Here is a 20067-nt window from a genome sequence, read left to right on the forward strand (position 1 = left end):
AATGGCACATTTTTCAAAGATACAGGGTCGACTTTGCTTGGTACTGTGTGCAAGACAGTACCCTGCAAAACATTCTTCCAGAGCTACTGTAATACTTGTCCATCATGTGTGGTTGAGTGAGGGGGTGGGGGGAAAATAAATAAATAAGATTTCTTTGTGACGGTGATAATGATTGGGCGAAATGCCTAGCTTGCTCCGTGAAAAGAGAAAACTGAGAAAGATGTCCACAAATGCATGAAGAGAGTCTAGTTCAGTCATGCCCATCACAGGCATGTATGTAGAGCTTTTGTAGAACATGATCATCATTTAGAGCACGTCCAGGTGTCTAACACACCTTCAATTGTAGCCTCAAAACATTCGGCCGGCACAAAGATGCTGCAAAGGATAGTCCAGAGGTTATAAACAGAGCACATTCACGCTCCAGGATAGGAAGTAGAGAGCACTGGTGTCACTGCAAAAGCTTGGTCCCAAAATTTTGATCCTGACCAACAGACCAAACCACCGACACCCAACAGTAGTTGCTGGGTTGACCCCCACTCCCCCCGCGAAAAAGCAGAGCATTTCGCATCTAGTTGGGTATGGTGAGTCCTACCTGGCAGGGACCCTGCAACACTCTTTGAGCAGTGCAAGTAAACCTGCGCGACGCTTAGCTTACACTACCAGAAATACCCGAGCCAAATATTACACGTGCACGTGAAGCGGTGACCGCGCAAATCGCTGTGAAAGACTCGGAAAAACCAACCGCCCTCTCGTCAGTTCTCCTCATTATGCACCCCTGGCATGGCCTAAACGACGTCATTGAGGCCATGGCTGTCCAATCGGCTGTCACTGGTCAACTTTGCAGCTAATTTCTCGCATTTCCTGCGACGATCCGCCGTCGTCAGCGCTATGTGCGAACCTCTTCTATGCCTGAACCTGTAGGCACAGTTTTGCAGTTTCTTTTGTGTTTTGAGTACGCGAGGAGTTTGAATGATGAGCTCAATACTTCCCTTTCAGCCAGACCACTCGACAAAAAACGTTTATTGCTTCAAAAACGTCCTACCAGCCTGAGCGCGCACTTGCGAGCAGGCACCGATGCCTGCTTTTTTGTGGCCCCAAACCAGAAATACCGTATTTACTCGCATAATGATCGCACTCGCGTAATGATCGCACCCCTGAAGTTCGTCGTCAAAATATGATTTTTTTTATTTCCCGCGCAATGATCGCACCCTGAACTTGCCGCAGCCATATGCCGTGTGTGTGCCAAGTCCAGCTGACGATGGTCGTACTTACCCATGCTTCCTCCTCTTTCAAAGCAGATATGGCTACATCATTGCCGCAGACTTGCCGATATTAGCGATATCGGCACGCATGAGTTCATTATTGGTGCGGAAGAAACTCGCACTAAATGCACATAATATACTCACAAGACAAAGAAGAAAACTCGCTCAGCTTGCTGCGTCAGCAGCCGTGTCCCGCACTGTGACAGCAGCAGCCACTTATTGGTCGACCTGGTCTCACCTCGCAGCAAACTCGTTCCAGCGCATTCCGTAATTCATGGAACACTACATTTTGAGTCACTTTGCAACGCGGCTGGCGGTGGTCCGTGGAGTTTTTATTATGTTTTTATTGATTACGTTTATTACGTTCATGAGACCTACCATAAAAATTCTGACCAACTTGCTTGCGTTTTTTGCGCTGAAACTTTTTTCGTGAAAAATTTACCTCGCGTAATGATCGCACCCCTAAATTTGCATCATATTTTTGGAAAAAAAAGTGCGATCATTATGCGAGTAAATACAGTAGACCCCTCCACATTGTGAAGAAAAGGAGAAAACTCCCCGGCCTGTGATATATCGAAGGCCGCGGAAAAGAACGGCGCGAGCCGCCCCCCCCCCCCCCCCCCCCCCCCCCTCTCCCAGAGAGAGTGCGCAGCTTTCGTCGCGTTGTCCGCAGTTGAGTTGAGAGGGAACGATTATGCGTGATTTCTCATCGCATGTAGTTTCGGTGATAGTGAACGGATTTTCATAATTCTTGCGGGAGGAGATTGCTTGGACTATAGACTTTACCCCAAAATACATTCCTAGTAGTCGATGGTAAGTGCTGCAGGGCCCCTTTAAGTTCAGACAAACGTCTTCAGCATTTTCTCAGTTGCACTGGGGTTTTCTCATTGCCGTACGAGCTACTCTGTTTCTTCCTGACTTGCAGACCATTTATTATTCCATGGTTTCATTAACTTTCCTTGGTTCTTTGTACAAGGCGTGACTGAACACACATTTAACGACGCAGAGCCTTTTTCGGTGGCTTATATTCCCTTAAAAGGCACAAGTGGTTGTCAGGCAATGGGATAATCACATTCTTGAGACAGATTGTTCTACGACGTATATATTCAAAATGAAGCCGCATTTGTTGTACGCGCTGCAAGACGAAACCAACCTCTCACTGTGCCAGTATCATGTTCAAACGAGGAGACAATAGACTTCACTTGTGCCTGATGTGTTCGGTGGTGAGAGTGGTGATGTGCTGCTGACATCACTGACGCCCGTAACAGCTGTCAGGGGGCGTGCACAACCGCGTCCCCGGATAGCTTTTGTTGGCATTCGAGCCCTCTGCCAAGCCACAGCTGTTTTTGGAGTGCCCTAAACGTACTATTTGCTTACAGACATGACCATAGCAAGTTGTTTAGGGTGCGGAAAGGTAAAAACAAGCGAAAGAGAAGCAAAACATAGCATGAGCTCGTATCAGCCACCCAGCGCCCATCTTGTAGACACCACGGAGAAGCGGCGGCAGGCAGCGCAGCCATCGCAAAGCTTGAGGCTTATACACAAAGATGACGCGCATTGTACAGCTGCAACAAGCTATAACTAGTTATGGAATTTTGTGCTTTTTGGTACGAGTTCAATTTGTCCTGTTTTAATCCATGTTTCCTTTTTGGCATTTATTGGTAAACATGAACAAATTCAGTAACCCGGTACACACTCACGCAAGAGCTGCACCCCGAACTCATGTCCTGAAAGTTCAGCAAAAAAAATGCTGCCAAAGGCTGGCTCAGAATGGCACTTTCTCTTTTGGACGGCGGAAAAAAGCTCACCCATGTGCTCAACAAAATTCTGCAGAAAAGCTCATTGGTGAATGTCCAAGCTGAACATAGCCGACGAACTCCTGGTATTCTGGTGGATTGTAGCTTTAGCAATAGCAAGGTAGGTTGTAAAAGACACTGATAAAGTTTGCTGCAAAGACTGCCCTAGCAAATGGTCCTTTCAGGTTTGTTACTTTGTCCACAGAGGATGGAGTGACTAGAAAATTTTCACCGATGACTGTTTCTTCAACTCCGGCGTCTGCTACCATGTGAAGTCAGTGGCTGGCACAGTTACAAAGTGTGCAGATGGAGTGTCAAACGAGCCAAAAATATTGTTTTGATGCTTGGTCAAAGCTTCAAGTTTTGCGTTGACTTGCTGCTTTGTGCAGAACTATTTTCAAATACCGAGTTTCTTCAAACTGCCCTAGACACAACAGCTGCTCACGGGTGCACATCCTCTTGGTCCCTTAGTGCAGCTTGCCCTTGCCAAGTCAGGGTTAACATTAGCTTCAGATATATTGGCTATACAGTAAAACCTCGTTACAAGACACTGAAGGGACCCAGGAAACATGTCTCTTGTAAGCAATGTTGCTAACACGGGGAACATAGGAACACTGACCAAACTGTCTTCATTCAAATGTCTCTTGTAAACAAGTGTCTCTTGTAACAGTGTCTCTTGTTACAAGGTTTTACTGTAATTAAAATCCCTCTCCCAGATAACACAGAGACAGAAAATCTTGCTTGATGGTACAACTGTGTACAGAAGCGATCACAGAGCAGATGGATTCTATGGCAGTGTCGAAGGAAACATGCATGTGCAAAAGGATGATGACAGTGAACCAGGCTACCGATACTGCTGTTGACTTTGCCACATTTGCCGTTCAATCTTTCCACTGCTCGAGGGTCATTCGAGGGATCTCACTTCTGGCTGTCGACTCCACACGCCTATGCAAAACCATGTCTGTATCAGTACTGCCACTTGCCTGCAGCACAAGAAACTGTCTTTTGCAGCGATTGCAAACTGCATTCAATTTCAAAGTGGAACCTGAATGGAATCTGCACAGTAAGGAAACGGAGTGCACTACCACTACAACTTACTACTATCTTGCCACACGGGAGGCCAGTTGGGCGTCAAACAGCTGCCACTATTGGTCTTCTGTGGATGAGGCGAGTTTTTCTGGTGAGCTTTTTCCGATGAACTGTTCGCCGGGACCCCCTTTTACCTGCAGAAAGGAGGCACACTGCACAGTATTACCTTAGCTGCCCTTTGCTCCTGCTTTGCCCTGACCTGCATCGGGGCAGAGAAGGAGCACTTGTTATGTGCAGGAGTTTTGGGGCCTCTGATCACCACACAAATTGTACACACAGGGCTCTGTGGAACTACGTGGTCAGCATCCTTTGCGCCAGTCAGCTCTGCAGACAGCAAACCCACCTGCTCAGCTTGAAAGCAGGAGAAATGTGGAAAAGCAGCTAACGAATACCGTGCAGTGATTGCCTTCTCTCTGAGCAAAAAGGTAACTGCCCTCCTTACAGTATTTTTCTGTGTAACCGATCTGTGTAACCGAACCAGGTGGCAGCAAAAGCAATGAAAGCTGTGGCATATGCAGACGCTTGTACCTGAAGTCAGGGTCCTATGCAGCCATGACTATATGAGGCCTCATTAAATACTGACAACACAATGGCCGCCTATTCCCTGCAGAAGTGCGGGCAGGAAGTGTACTAATAGTGGGTATTAACTAATTGGGACTTGCATGCGACACGAGCCATAAATTTGACACGGTGAAATCTAAACAAACTCTGGTATTACATTAGGCAGGTTTTTGCATTATTCTGCTTGTCCACTATGCTGTGGTGATGTGGTGTCATGTGTCAGAATGTGTGCAATGCATACTGCACAGAGATTAACTTTGCGGGGAACATGGGGGGGAACCCAAACTCAGCCTATCGAATATGGCAATAGTTATATGCATTCACCATTTTAAAATTTAAAATACGATTTTTTTTTTTTTAAGGCTTGCCGGGCTGACACGTCTTCGTGACCATTGCTTTTCCCTTGGCCTTTCTAAAAGTGATTTCACTGCACCTGTGGCCCAGTTTTCCCAAGAAAAGGCCACAACATGTAGCAGAATTTCTGACTGTGTTGTTTGGCACGATAGGCACAGCACTTGTATCACTGCAAGCATCTTCTGCTTGATCATTGATTTTCTTTTTGTTGTCTGCGTGAACTTTTTCTCAGAATATTCACTGTTCCAGCTTTGCGTAAATAAAAGCAGCAGTGTTGAGCTATTCCTCTCTACCCTTTGCTGATGCAGGAATCAACATTCAACGTCCCCTTTCCTGAAATTCCAGCGGTGCTGTGTGAAGAGACGAAAGCACAGCGAGCAATGCAGCATCTTACTACAGCCCTGCAGCTTCTGGCTGTGCCCTGAATGTACTTACCTACTGTATAAGTTAAAGTGAGAGATCCTGAAACACATTTTGAATGGGGTAGAGAGAAAGCCCAATAGTAAAGCATGAGGTCAGAATCATCCAAGCTAAATATCATACTTTTGCACACAGTCGAAAGCTTGTGACGTTGCTACAAAATTTGTAGCTTATTGCTTGTGCTTATTCCATAGTCCTGTCAATTTCGTCTCATTTTTGCCATCACGATAACAGTTGTGCCCCAGAGTTCAACGGCCCACCTTTCTAATGCTGTTCTGACCCCCCGCTCATCTCAACACAAGTAGGGAAGAAACATGATACGGCCTTATTACAGAAACTTGAAAATTTTAAGCATGCACACTATGTCACAGCATCCAGCAACTGACTTGCATGAAATTAAGCATTACAAGCTTATTACAGTGAAATACCAGACAAGATTGAAAAAGCACACGTAGCAGCACTCGGCTGCTGAGTGTCTGCAACTCCTGCCGAAACTGAAATGAACACAGTAGGTGATGGAAAGCGATAGAAAACTATCGATAGTGGGTCTTCTCGACTATCAATCCCGGATCGTCCGCGGACTGCCCGAGACATGATCCCGCGCTCGATTTTCCTATGTATTCCTATGAGACTTCCGGTGCAAATGCAGTCCTCGCACTGCCTGTGGACCGTCCAGGACTGGTAAATCAAGGATGCCTAGTGTTGTCACAAGCGGACATAACAAAACTATCAATAGTATAGTATTGATAGTGCTACCAAAATTTTAGAAAGAAGATATATCCGTGCGATACGCTGCCCCACAGTCACCTTAAATGAGCAGGTTTCTCATGTAACCGAGACTGCTATAAAGGAATAGACACAGGCCCCTTGTACTCTAGAACAGGGGTTCTCAAGCATGTTGGTCACAGGGAACCCTGCTAAGTTCCGTTAAGTGCCAAGGAACCCCCCCCCCCCCCCCCGTTAAGTGCCAAGAAACCCCCCCCCCCCTCCCGCCATTTTTCATTCCGTTCATGCTACATTAACGTGCAATAAATTCAAAAGCAAGCAAGGGTATCGTTTTTTTTCCCGTCGACTTTACGCGAATGCGTACGCTAGCGGCACCTATCTCCAAACAGGAGAAATGCGCATGGGGGTAATATAAGGCCGAGATTTAAGGACAATAGTTTAACCACGTGGCCCGTTTTCGGAGTCTGGCTGGCTACAAGCTGCTGGCGAGATTTATTGCGCAGCTCGCGCGTTTCTGTTATGCGCCGAGATGTGCTTACTGACACTCGGGCGTGAGTAATGGAGGTTCCTTAGATCGATCGCACCTCAAGTTCACCATATAAGACTTTGCGACTGCGGAACAAGGGAAACTTTATCAGTGGCTCGCGGAACCCTGAGGAGGGGCCTGCGGAACCCCTAGGTTCCGCGGAACCCACTTTGAGAAACCATGCTCTAGAAAATGAACAAGCGTGGGCCACTTCTTTCTGTAGATTTACAGAATGAATTTGTAACATTGCTTTTATGATTAGGAGTCCTGAAGGGTCCACGAAGAGAATTGCAGACGTGAAAATATTCACGACAGTACGTTGCACACTGCACACTATGTGACACGTCAGAAGACGATCACAAAACAAGGGCTGCTTTATCAGAGAGAGAGAGAGAGAGAGAGAGAGAGAGAGAGAGAGAGAGAGAGAGAGAAAGCATCCATATCCTGTCACACAGCATGCAATCGCAAACTTGTTTGCTTTGCACACGTTCCATTGCAGTTTAACTTATCCAATACGATAACATGAACCTTGGAAAAGTAACGAACATGCCAAATTTAATACTAACTGCATTTATTTACACCAGATAATCAGAAGAAAAGAAAAAGAGGCGATGCCCTGTGAAGATCAATGCTTTGATGCCAGCTGAAGCCAGTAACAGCAAGCGTTCAAGACTGTGGGCTTACAAAACCAATTGTAGCTGAAATTTACGAAGCTTTTATGCTCTATGGGTAGGGCTTAACGAATGGCTATGGTACAACAATTTCTGCAAGATCAATAACGATGTGATGATGCAATGACAGTTTTCAGTAGCTCTTATAGCAGTTTGAAAATCTTGCTTAACTGAGTTAAAGAACACCATAATACAACAAAGCCTAATCACAGTGAAGCTAGAAGGGGAGAAGCAATCATTTATTATATTACCGTATAACAAGGTTTAACTGTTTACAGCAACTCCGCCGTAGTTTCTCAAAAGCAATGGGCATTTGACTGGGTTGGAGATCTCAAGTTCTAGCCAAATACTTCCCTGAGGAGCAGTTGCATTGTCCAAAGCACGAACAGAACTCATGGCCACTCCGTTTGACAAACTAAGCTAATCAGCAATAGCCCTACTTTCAGACTCTGTTGGACACTGCTGTTTGGCATGGGGTCGACATATTGTCTGCCCAATTTCGCCTGTACATCATATTAAGCCAAACAAAGCGAGACATTTGAAATCTGCCCATTTGATCAGAAATTCTCCAGCAATGGCATCATTGCTTCTTATCAAACGGAGGTGTAGCAAGGTGTTAATTAGCCTAGTCCATGTACTGAAGCAGGGTTGTCCTCTATATGGTTCCAAGCTGAAATAAAACGTTGCCAGAAGCGGCAGTCACGTACTCAGTGCAAGTGCAACTTACTTGTCACCGATGAGGTTGGGAAAATCTGGAAACACCTCTGTTCCATCCATTCCATCGTCACAGGTTTTTCGGCACACTTCGTACACAAGTGGCTAGGATAGGGGGAAAAAAAATTAAAATTAAATATCAGAAAACCAGAATTTCGTGCTCTTTGTGGCAGTTATGTGGATAAAATGTTTAAAAGCTCAGCATGCCAGTGTAACTGTGTCTATATAAGAGCCTGGGATTCGCTGTTGTTGTGGACCCAGCAGAGACAGCAGATGCACACGAAATATATTACAATAGTAAACTATCCGGCTTTACTAGTAAGTGCTCACAACCCTATCAGATAAGCTAAAGCTAGCAGCTCCATTGTCTCCTGGTAGCCACAACTTTTGTCGATGTTATGTGAGCATATTTAAGAAACCATGTGCCAGAAATTCAAATGCACGTGGCTGAATTAAGCTCTGGCACATAGCTTCTAAAGAAAACATTTCATAACAATCTGTAAAAGCAGGTTTAGCTACTGTCGAACCTACTGAAACCAAACTTATCCCAAATATAAAGCACTTCAGAAGCCAGGTACTCTTTATGATAGATATGGTGGCCGCTGTGGCATTTGCATTCACCAAAGTGCTATATTTGCAATTTCGCAAACGCTGCACTCTGAAAGAACTTGAATTAATGTTGTCAATAAACTAATGCTTTTCAGGGATAGCGGCAATGTAAGGAATGCACACTGCTCTTAGTGTTCGACGTCAAAGGACGAGGCCATGTAACCACTGCAAAACAAATTTGGCTAGAGTACCCACAACACACAGTTCCATTGCCGAGAAAGTGCTGTTGAAGTTAATCTTCATAAAAGCCATTGATCCAGCTAAATATTTCTTTTCTTCGAGATTCTCTTAACACTCCATATGGGAGTTGGGTGGAAGTGGGCTCGAGTACTGTTTTGGAGGAGCCTTGGAGCACTCACAAACACTTTGGAGCAGTGGAATTATGTCAGACCAGGTTTCTCGGGGCCAGTTTCTTTGTTCTTTCAATTTTTATGGTGTAATTGGTTTTTCTTTTATGTTCAATTATTTGCAAGGCTAAACCTGACTAGACATTAACCTTTCAGGGTCGAATTTTTTTTATTGCTGATTTAAATTCTTCGGATGAATCTATTTCGAGAAAAAATTATCTTAATTTTTTTAGGGTGACCATAAAGCGTCAAAAAAATCGTTTGTGTTGTTACATATATGTGGTTCATTCATGAGTAACACAAGAAAAATTCTAAATAAAAATGAGAGAGCAACACGCCGGCACCTTTTGAGCAAATCAAAATCAGACATCAGTTTCGCGAGCGCAAAAAACTGGAAGCGCCCGGAGGACGATACCGAAACCAGCCGCTGCGCGCGCATGGGCGCGCACGGCCAGATGCGGGAGCGATAGACGGCGCACCGCTCATAAAATACAAAAAAAAAAGGGAGAAAAGAGCCTCATCAGTTTCGCAGGCGACCTTGGTCTATAGTAGGCGCAAGAAGCGAAAGGCGCCCGGGTGCCTGGTGGGCGACACCCAGCGCGCCCTCTCGTTATCAGATGTGCAAGCAACAGCCGGCGCGCCGCTGAAGTAAATCATTACAAATAAAAAGAAGAGCCATCGGCGCTAGAAAAAATTTGACGTATTTCCAAAGTGTGGCAGCACATGCCAAGCAAGAGAAGTTGGCAAAAAAGGCGCACTTTTTAAAGATACAAGCAATGCCGTACATGTACGTCATTGACCATTTTGAAAGTGTTTGTCGATGCCGTACATGTACGGGCCCTGACCCTCAAAGGGTTAAACAAGTGGAGAAAAAAAAGGCTACATTCACGTCACAGCTGCGATAAGCATCAACTCAATAAAGGCTAGAAGAAGTACGACTAACACAGACTCGAGAAGAGAAAAAGAAGCTTGTTTACGTATTAGAATATCACAGCTGAGATCAGCAGTTATACAGCGAGTAATAGCAAAAACATAAAATGTGCCCTCCTGCACTTCATGAGATAAAAATAAGTTTATTGTCAGTTTATCAGTTCAGTTTATCTTAAGTTTATAAGTTTATCTTCAAATAAGTTTCAGTCCGCTTAGACTTCCTAGCTCCATGAGCAAAGTCTACTACTAATGTACAACGGCGGGGTGATTGTGTGGCCGAAAGGATGTACTATCACACTCAATTTGACCCGCAATGAACACGTGAGCGGCTGCAGGAGCTGATCCTCGGGCGGCGGTGGCCCTGTGCAGTGTGGCACTCTGGAACTAATGACTAACAGGAGAGGGGCTCCAGCTCTTCTGATAGTCATCAGCACTCACTGTGGGTGGCTACTGCCTCTGACCTAGCTAATGCGCAACACTTAAATGCACCCAATGCAGTGCAGTTACTCCCGGCCTCGCGCAGCAGCTTAATAAGTGTGAAGCATGGCGCATTCCTTACTATTATCGCTGAAGAACTACAGATCACACATTTCCATTGCTTGAAGCTGCTTCCTCCGCCTGCTTTAAATTTTTACAATGTTTCCTGCAATCAAAGGAGTCTTTTCTCGCTCTATTGCATCATGGATAGCCCATTGCTCAGTTTTGATGGTCTAGATTTACTTCAAGTAATGAAAACGTATGATAGCCGAGCGACAACTCTTTATACAGTAATAGCAGTGAAACCTCCATGCATCACGATTTTCGAGCTGCTTCATGAGGCTGCACTGCACAATTGGCAAAAGATTTAACAACGTATTTAAAGGGACACTGAAGTGAATTTGTCAAGCTCCCGTTTTTGCTTGCACTGCGTAGACTGGCTCAAATTAGCACACTTTTCATGGTTTATCCGGTTGACAAATCGGTAATTATTTTACACAGCGCGAAAGAAGAAAAACTACTATGCGCGGTTTGCGGCGGCCGCACCAACTAACGCTGTGACGTTGGGAGGAGGGAGCACCGTGATTGGACGATGCCCAAGGTTAGCAATCAAACAAGTTTCGGTTTCGGTTTCGGTTCTGTAAAACACAACCGATGGCGTTGTTGGATGGGCATTCTCAATATCTCAGTAATCATCGTACCGCGCTTCTGCCATGTTGTCGGCTGTAAAATGCGTAAGATAAGCCTCCCAGGACGGCTTGGAATCGTAGCATTCACTATAGTTGGTGACAGCTTAACTCTGCAGCGGCTTTTCAAGATCAAAGGGATTTTGTGTTCATCCGCAACCAATGGCGTCTCGCCGTTTGTGTGACGCCTGCGACGTACGTTTGAAAGGAGAACTACTTCCAATATGGCCGCGCTCGCTTCCCCACCGCTGCTGCGCTGTCGAGCGACAACGAGGTTGCCGAGAACCAACAGCTGTGCAGGCGATTTGCGTTACGAATTGTGCTGTAGTGCATCAAGAAGCCGCTTATCGTTACCTGTCCCGTGTGTGTCTTGCCGCGCCGTGGTTTGTACGTACGTGAGGAAATCGTGGTGGCACTGGTGGGCTGTTTTACGTACTCGGAACGTCGTCAACGAACTCGATCTGAGAACGGCAAAGCGTCGAAGCTGCATCTGTTGCTGGTGTGATTGTGGAAATTGTGTCGGTGTAACGCAACCTTTGTGAAGAAATAATGCGATTTGCTTTCGTCTACGGCAGTCGCGGTGACAAGTTGCAAGCGTTTTCGTTTGTTGCTGTGAGCGTAGGCTGAGCCCGATGTTGAGCGCAGGCCTACGTGGTGTCCGTCCGGCCCGACGCGGATCGTGCAAACGTGTGCGGCGTGTTTTTTGGCCGGATACGGCCGCTCGTACAGCCGAACACGTTATTAAGACGATTGCCAAATATTGTAAGGTAAATGTAAGGTATCTTTCCTAGTCGATTCGCGCATTGCTTTAGCCTGCCGGGGTACGAACGGAGCAGCGGTGTGGCGTCTTTTTCCCCCTGGCGTAAACAGGTATGATTAAACCATTATTGCAGAGACTCGCGAAGAAGTAAACGCTCGTGCACAATTATCCGAGACTGGGTTGGGTAGCTTTAAGAAAATCGGTATGAACCTGCCTTCCTGCGAGAGATGGGTGCCTATGGCGTTCTGTTTGTGCCAATGGGCACATTATCGAACATACAAAAATATGAACGAGTGCGAGTATTGTTGAGGTAAACAAATGTGGTTGCGTTTCGTTTCTTGACTGTCATCAGTAGCATTTTTGAAACGTATAAGAGGGCTAAATAAACATCGAAGCTGCATGATTGTTGGATTTTGAATCACGCCGTTGAAGGAAGCCGGAAATGTGTGGCCCCGCAACATGACCACGTAGTTTTTTTTTATACATTGCCAAAACTACACACGCGCGCAGCTTTTTATTATGCTTGGTAAGCTTATGGTGCGTATGTTCCCATCGCTACACTAAGTGGCATAAGAGAAACTGACTATGCATGTACTGAGGCTGCGTATTTCGTGTGCAGTGTGGAATTTCTCATAAGTGTCGTGAGCTGTTAAAGTTGTTTTGAAATAGCTGAATGCGTTTAGTAGGAATGAACCGATAGTTTATCTTCCCTTTATTTTCATGCAGTTTGTGTGATGGGCTTTATGAGTTATAAAAATTTGTCTATTGCAGCTGTGTTTCATGGTGATGGCTGTAGTTTAACGATTGCATTTTGGTGCTTGTGCTTCAACAAAGGGGTTACAGTGTATTGGCAGACATTCAGATTTCCAGTGTCTCTGTCATGATAGACTGTATTATACAGAGTGGAGGACATGTTTGAGCGTCTTATCATGGAGCATACTTTAATTTAGATTCAACACCGCTTCCCACTTTTAGATGTTTTTATTGTTCCAGCAACTGTGGAGAGCCTTCAAACAGTGGCTGAAGGTGGTTCAGGTTGAAGAGCTGCAGTAATAATTGCTAATACTTGTGTAGCAGGTAGAAATGAGGTATGTCACCCCTTCAGAATGCTATGTTCATACTTTTCGAGCATGCACTGTTCATTCTGGTTATACAGCTGCAAGAATAATAGAAAGCAGTGATGCGGCATATCAAAATGGTTCAACTTCAGGCCTCCAGAGTGTCATGTCGCTGCTTTCTGTGCGCACTGTTGCTTCTGGCTGGTTCAGACGCAGTAAAAATTGGAAAAACTTACTCAGCAGGTCGCAACGATTTTACGTCACTTCTTCAAGATGCTATGTAACTCCTTTGCAAGGTTGAACTGTTCTTTCTGACTAGAAAGCTATGGTGAGAAGTGAAAGCTCTAATAAAATACGTTGGAATGTGTTTATGCCAGGCCTTCAAGCTGTGATGTCGCTGCTTTTTATGCACACATTGTAGCTTCTAGCCATGAAGTTGTGGGGAGGGTTGAAGGCACTAACCTAGTACGTTAGAATAAATTCATGCCACACTTTCAGGCTATGAAATCGCTGCTTCTCTCGCACACACATTGTAGTTTCTGGCCATGAAGTTGTGGTGAGAGTTGAAGATGCTTATGTAGTACGTTAGAATGAATTCATGCCACACCTTAACGCTGTGAAGTCACTGCTTTTCACGTACACACTGTTGCTTTTGGCTTTAAAGCTGCATTAGGCATTGAAAACACTGGTGCAGCAAATCAAAATGGATCCAATGTCAGGCTTTCAGGGTGCCACTTTGCTGCTGCTGGTTGGAAAGTACGGTAAGAATAGAAAATGCTTGTGCAGTAGCCCATGACACCTTTACAAGGGGCAGTGAGAATTAAATATTTCTTCTCTCTGTTCCAGCTTGGTGCTCTGATTGGTTGCAGAAGTGGATAAAATGGAAATGCTTGCATGGAGATGTCGGCACATTTTTAAATAATTCACTTAGATCTCACGTTCATACTCATATTATTGGACCTGTTGAGTGTGGTTGTCTAAATAGGTGCAGTAAGAATTGAATGCACTTGTATAGCTGTTCGTTCAAGTTTCGTATGGGGCAGTCAGTGTTCGACGTCACTGTTTGGTGTACATAGGGGAAGATTATTGGCTTCGGGAAGATTATCAGAAATTAAAATGCTTCCACAAAAGCTTGACATGACATGGCTGCAAAGCAACTACACGTTGAACCGAATATTTTCTTTATGTATGCTATTTCAAAATCCTCATCAACAATAAAAATATCTTCACGGTAGGCTGCTGCACATCAGTGTAAAGCCAATGAAAGTTGAATGTAGCACAACTTCGAAACGAACTTCGGACGGATGCATTTGTAGGTCGCTATTCGTTTTTTTTTTTTTTTTCATAAAAGCTCGCAACAGTAATTTTTTTAGGCGGCTGCTAGTGCTTAAAGGTGTTTTTCTATCAATTTTCACCGTCAGTTGGGGTTCTCTGCGTTATCATTCCACTCTGCGCGGTGGTGATATGACACTAAAGAAACGCCGGCAGCTCTTTTATTACATCGCCGGGAAACACCTCGGAAATGGTCGCCTGGATAGAAAGCATGAAACTGTATACTGTCAATCTAACCAACTGACGTAGAGCGTCTCGCCACTCGCGTGTCTCGTGAAGTATAAATGATTAGTCTTGTAACGTTTCACATCCCGCAGTTCTCTGCTCGCGCCATACGGTGTTGTCGTCTCGTTTAAGCGGAATAAAATAACGCTTGTTTCTTCGCACCTACAGCTGATTTCGCAAGGCAGGACACCTTATGCGGCATCGCGACCTCCACGGTTGCGTGCGTCGCCGCGATAGGTGTTTGCAGTGCGTCACTACGTTCGAAACAGTCGCATAGAACCATGGCCCGTTGATATCGCGGCCGATTTCTGAAAGACACCGATGAATTTTCGCCGCTGGTTTCCTTTTCACCCTGGGCTTACACAGTCCTTGCACTGCATCCAGCCATTGCGGCGACGAACCGCCCCTTTCTTCTACCCTGCGTTTACGACGCTTGATTTAGCGGTGATGATGGCTGTGGAAGATATTGTACCGACTACATTTCTCGACAATGATTGCACACGCGAAGTGAAGAAATAGTCGAACAGCGACGAGCCCGACAAAATATAACGACGACCATTATGTTGATTATGTTTTTCCAAGCAGACGACGGCTAAGCGACGTGCAGCGGTCGAAATTCGAACTATTCAGACCCAAAAAATCGTGTGCGCGTTGTTTATATGTTTATTTTTGTTGTCTAACAGTAAAACAATCAAAGATAGCTTTGATTTAAGTATAAAATAGACTGGGAATAGTTTCTATCAAGAATAACCTTTGTTTTAGTGAGTAATTTTTTTTCTCCTGAGCCAGTTTTCAATGAGGACGACTTTTTCTTTTTCCAGTGAAAATCATTCATTCTTCGGAATGAAACATATATAAACGATATCATAATCAGATGGTTATACTGTCATCCGCTCATATTAGTAATTATGGGTATAAACAGCTGCAATATAACGAACTATTTTTTCTAACCGCGGAGGGTCAGCTAGCGGCCAAACAACGCTTGTGGGCGGAGCTGCATTCTTACCCTGTCATCAACTATAGCCGAGGCCTACACAGTCCATGAACGCCCTCCGCGTCCCCTCAGACGCTCAAATGCCATGCGCTTTTCCCCCATATTTGTAGCTTGCCTCACTCATGCCTGTATCGTAAAAAGCGTGTTCGCACCAGGCCAAGGGTCTGTTGATTCTGGCCTGTGCCCACTGCCCGCAATCAGTCGGTGCTTATGGCAACAGCACGCCAACGAGAACTCGCTAGCGCGCCAGTGCCAGCCTGCGCGCGTTCTGTGAACTAGTTCGTGGAACAATGAACGTTGCGGCCCAAAAAAAGGTGAACTCAGTAAAGAAAACATCGGCGGAAAACGAAAAAGTTAACTTATAAGAAAAGAAAGCACGTACCCGCGGGGATTCGAACTCGCGACTTGCAAAACACTTCCGATGACATACCTAGCGCTCCAGCCTACTCGGCCACGGGGCGGGCTCTGCTGACCTTGGTAATATAAGGTATATATTGTATAACCAGTTTACACTTTTATTTAGTTTCGGCATTTCAAGCAGCTTAGGTGACTATTTGTTATTTTGCGCTCGTGCAGTAAGCATCCCCCAAGTTTACACAATATATCACGTCTAGCAATTGCATTTCTTAGACGGAAAAGCGTTCGCAGATGCGTTGTCGTGCTGCTGACCGCTGTGCTTGTTCGCCCAGCGCAAAAAAGTGCTTCCCGCACCCTAGTTTTACGCTGTACGGTAAAAATATCAGTTGATTTCATTTCCTTAGTACCTATATTGACTTCGCTGACTCTTCACCCGCCTTCAAGAGGCCTTATACAGTGTAGACCGCTTATAACGTATGTCGCGGGAGCCGCAAAAATCCGCACTATAAGCGGTACCGCACTATAACCAAAACACGCGCGAATTCAACCACATCGCCACCTATCTCTCAAGTCAACCTATATTTATCATCACTCAAACGCACAGCACTTATAAACGAAGGCACGGTCTATATTTCGTGGTATTTTTAACATCAGCCGCTGCTGCAGGCCAAAAGCGCAGTCTCACAAACGGCGAGCGCGGCTTTAACTTCCGTTGTGTTTGTTTTGAGACCATGGCTGCGTTTTTAGCGTCTATGAACGGATGCCGCAAGACGTGATAAGAACGCCAGCGGGATTTTTTTTTTTTTTTACCCCACCTTGTGTTCACGATGCCAAAGGCGGCTGCTTATCAGCGCAACGTATTGGTGGTGGAAATCTTCGGCTTCGCCCGGCTCGAATGTTCGGAAAGGGAAAGAGCGGTGGCTTATCAGCAACAACGTTCTAAAGCGTGAACCGCGTGGTAGATTTGGTATCGCGAAAACGTGCAGTGCACGCCAGCGCAGATACAACTGGCGTGATGTGGGCGGCGCGGTAAAAGGCGGCAACATGGCGTCGGCACTGGCCGTGAAGCGGTGCAGGCAGTTCCAGTAAGTTCCAGCGACCGCTTCTAACCGCTCGCTGAAATGCCGCACGGGGCGCAAGCGAAGATGCTCATGCAAGAAAGGAGCTAATAATGTGGGCGAAAAGTGGAATATAAACTGCCATCCACGCTGCTTGTGAAAGCGCCCATCAAAAAATACTGCGGTGGTAAGCCTATTTATCTCTGGCGCGGCTAGCCGGCTCGGAGCGCTTCGAATCTCCCGCCATTAGGTACGCGTCTCCCCATTGGTGCAAGTCGTCAGGCTCCTCCCACTGCCACGCGAAGAAGCCACCGCGAGCGCGGAATCATCGACACGAGCACGAAAAAAAAAAAAAAAAAACACGCGCAACGCTGATGTGCACGATTCGTGCGCGAAAACGGGCCATGCGGTTCACGATTAATAAAATAAACTTGCCAAACGCGGATGGGGAGACTGTCGCTATCTTCCGAGATGCATCAAGCAAGGTCAGTTGTGGTTATCAGGTACGCACAAACTAAAGGGTGCCTATTTTTTTTCTTTGGGTGTCTACGTTAGAGGAGCGCAAGGGGTGCACGCTGCGTCAGATGGCCGATTTCATCCTTTCTTTTTTTTTTTTGCTACCCTAAAACGATGCCTCAGGTGCGCCGGTCGATCAGCAGACCCGCCGAAAAACCGCACTATAAACGGTATTGTGCTTCGGCCAACCGCATCTTAAGCGGTATGCTTATGCATTGAGTTCTATGGGAGGCAAACCGGTGGTCGCAAAAACCCGCGTTATATCCGGTCCCGCACTATAAGCGGTTACGTTATAAATGGTCTACACTGTATTTTCCTACTGGCGTACCAGTCAGCGAAGTGTCGCATGTGCGCTTGTGCAGCGCTTGTGTGAAGCGACCTTGACTTAGAGCTAGATACAGTGTACAAACTAACCAAGTAAAGAAAGGCACATTCTTCCATTCACAAACGTGTCCTGGCTTCGTTTCAACTGAGCGAACGAATTGCGACGACCCGTCGGCGGCCGGCGGACGAAATGCTGGGCCGACTGACTCTGTCTGAAAGCCGGGGAGCCGTGCAGTAGCGCAGCCAATTGCGAGCTCGGCTCCTCCCGACGTCACACAAAAACGCCACAGAAAATGGGCGAGCGTAAAGAGAGGAGGACAGCATTTTCGAATTAATTTTTCTACTAAATAAAATCGCGTAAACGCGCCAAGAGTGGTCGAAACATGGCCTGGGGACTCCGGACTACAATTTGCGCTAGTAATCCCGCATTGTTTACATATCACTTTAGTGTCCCTTTAAAAGGATTTAGAAAGACAAAAGATTTAACAACATATGGGTACGAGCTAGTTGGTACTTTATTTAGAACAACTTCAATTGCAGCAAAGAAGACAAAGGACGTAGGAGACAAGGACCGGCACTACTTACAACTGAATTTTAAAAACAAAGAAACACATAAATAGAAAAAGAACACTCTCACATGACCATAGAGGTTCATCACGCCACTGTGCAGTCCACTACACACCCCGTCATACTCGCATGTGTCAACAATTAACGCCCATCCCAGAATTCCAGCTCCTTCTAGGCCAAAGATAGGGACGTCGTGCTTATGCAGTCACTAATCCGCATCATTTCCGCAGCCTTGACAATCTCTCGTGTGCACTGATATATCACGGTACACGCATCGTACAGAGGCTTGTAGTCATCTCACTCTTGGCTATGATTAGCCAAATTACCATCTTTGCCTTCCTGTACTCTGTTGAAATGTTCCTGTAAGCGAGTGTTGAGGCACCGACCCGCCTGGCCAACATTTACAAGAGAGGGGTAACTTGTAGACCACCCCTTCCGCGCAACACGCGTACTGGTTCCAGTGATTAACGAGGCATTTCGTCTTTCCTTTTCTCACGGGGTAAGTTTTGCTGCAAAGACGTTCATGACACATGCGTGTATGACAAGGTGCATGGTGGGCTGCACAGTGGCGTGATGAACCTCTGTGGTCAACATGTCCATCCGTAGCTATTAAAATTCAGTTGTAAGTAGCGCCGGTCCTTGTCTTCGACGTCCATCTTCTTTGCTGTGCTTAACGTTGTTCTAAACTTTGGTAAGAGACCGCTATAAAAGAATGGGAGCCAAATACACAAGTGCAGTACTACACTCACCTCATCACTGGGGAGGTACGGCCGTATGGTGTACGTCTTGCTGCTTGGAGACTCAGGAGGCTTGTACAGGAAGAGGTCACTCACACTTTCCAATGGCAGCATCCTCTGAAATATGCCAACATTGGTAGGAATTGTACAAAATTTTTCACAGTTAAGGGTACTTATGGGTCTTTCGCAAGTTTTTTTTAAATATTCGAGCTGTTCCCAAATTTTTAGGAATGTGTTACAGGGCGCTGATCATGTATATGAAATATATTCCCATTTTTTGTAAGTTTTGTTAGGCTTCAAAAAAGAAAAACAGTTGAATGGGTGCTTATTATCCTTCTTTTACCTATATAACCTGGATGAACATGAGAATGCAATAAGGGCTGTTTCACACTTAGCTATCCCTGCTATTTTAGAGGTTATGTGGCCCCAAAATGCATGGTTGAAGAAGTGCAATTTCAATTCCCATTTTCAACAATAAACTTTGGGCTTGCAAAACTTCACAGAAAATGTGCATATTTTATTCTACTATTCATTTTTCATAAAAATTTTTCATAAAAAGCAATTTTTCATAAAAATACTGTTTCCTTACTGGGCATGTCGCAGATACAGGCAAACTTCATGCCACCATTTTGCTGTCCTATCACGTCAACCCCCTGTATGGCGTACTTTCCCCCGCTTGGCACATTCACGTCACATACAAGCGGCATCAGGAAGGTGGCCATTATAGGTTTAAACCTATGTTCTTTGCAGCCCCACTTCAGCACTGTTACATTGGCAAAGGCACCCCAGAACTGAGCTGTCACCTCCATCATGTAGTGATAGCGTGGTGGACGAGCGGCAAGCAAGAGAGCTGCCTCCATTTCGAATGACGAAGAGCTGAGAGGAAAACTTAACTGGTTGAATGCACGGCGATATGAGAGTAGCAATAATACAGGAACAGCAGCCCGCTGGCGTGCTTACAGCACGACTCT

General features: G+C 45.6%; 1 protein-coding gene across 4 annotated transcripts in view; it reads right to left on the reverse strand.

The window, feature by feature from the left end:
- The window catches only part of LOC144156073 (protein O-GlcNAcase-like), a 50165-nt gene that overhangs the window by 10469 nt on the left and 19629 nt on the right, over positions 1–20067 (reverse strand). For 2 of the 4 annotated variants that reach the window (XM_077687861.1, XM_077687860.1), the window contains 2 exons: positions 19109–19213; positions 8133–8224 (listed from right to left, as the gene is read on the reverse strand). In XM_077687861.1, the coding sequence (XP_077543987.1) occupies positions 8133–8224; positions 19109–19213 (197 nt within the window). Of the gene's footprint in view, positions 1–4156; positions 4300–8132; positions 8225–19108; positions 19214–20067 lie in introns of all 4 variants that reach the window. The other 2 variants (XR_013319688.1, XR_013319689.1) reach the window with 2 other exon arrangements.

The sequence above is a fragment of the Haemaphysalis longicornis genome, unplaced genomic scaffold, assembly GCF_048455015.1.
Source record: "Haemaphysalis longicornis isolate Haplotype H1 unplaced genomic scaffold, Haemaphysalis longicornis Haplotype H1 scaffold_1, whole genome shotgun sequence".
Classification (NCBI taxonomy): domain Eukaryota; kingdom Metazoa; phylum Arthropoda; class Arachnida; order Ixodida; family Ixodidae; genus Haemaphysalis; species Haemaphysalis longicornis.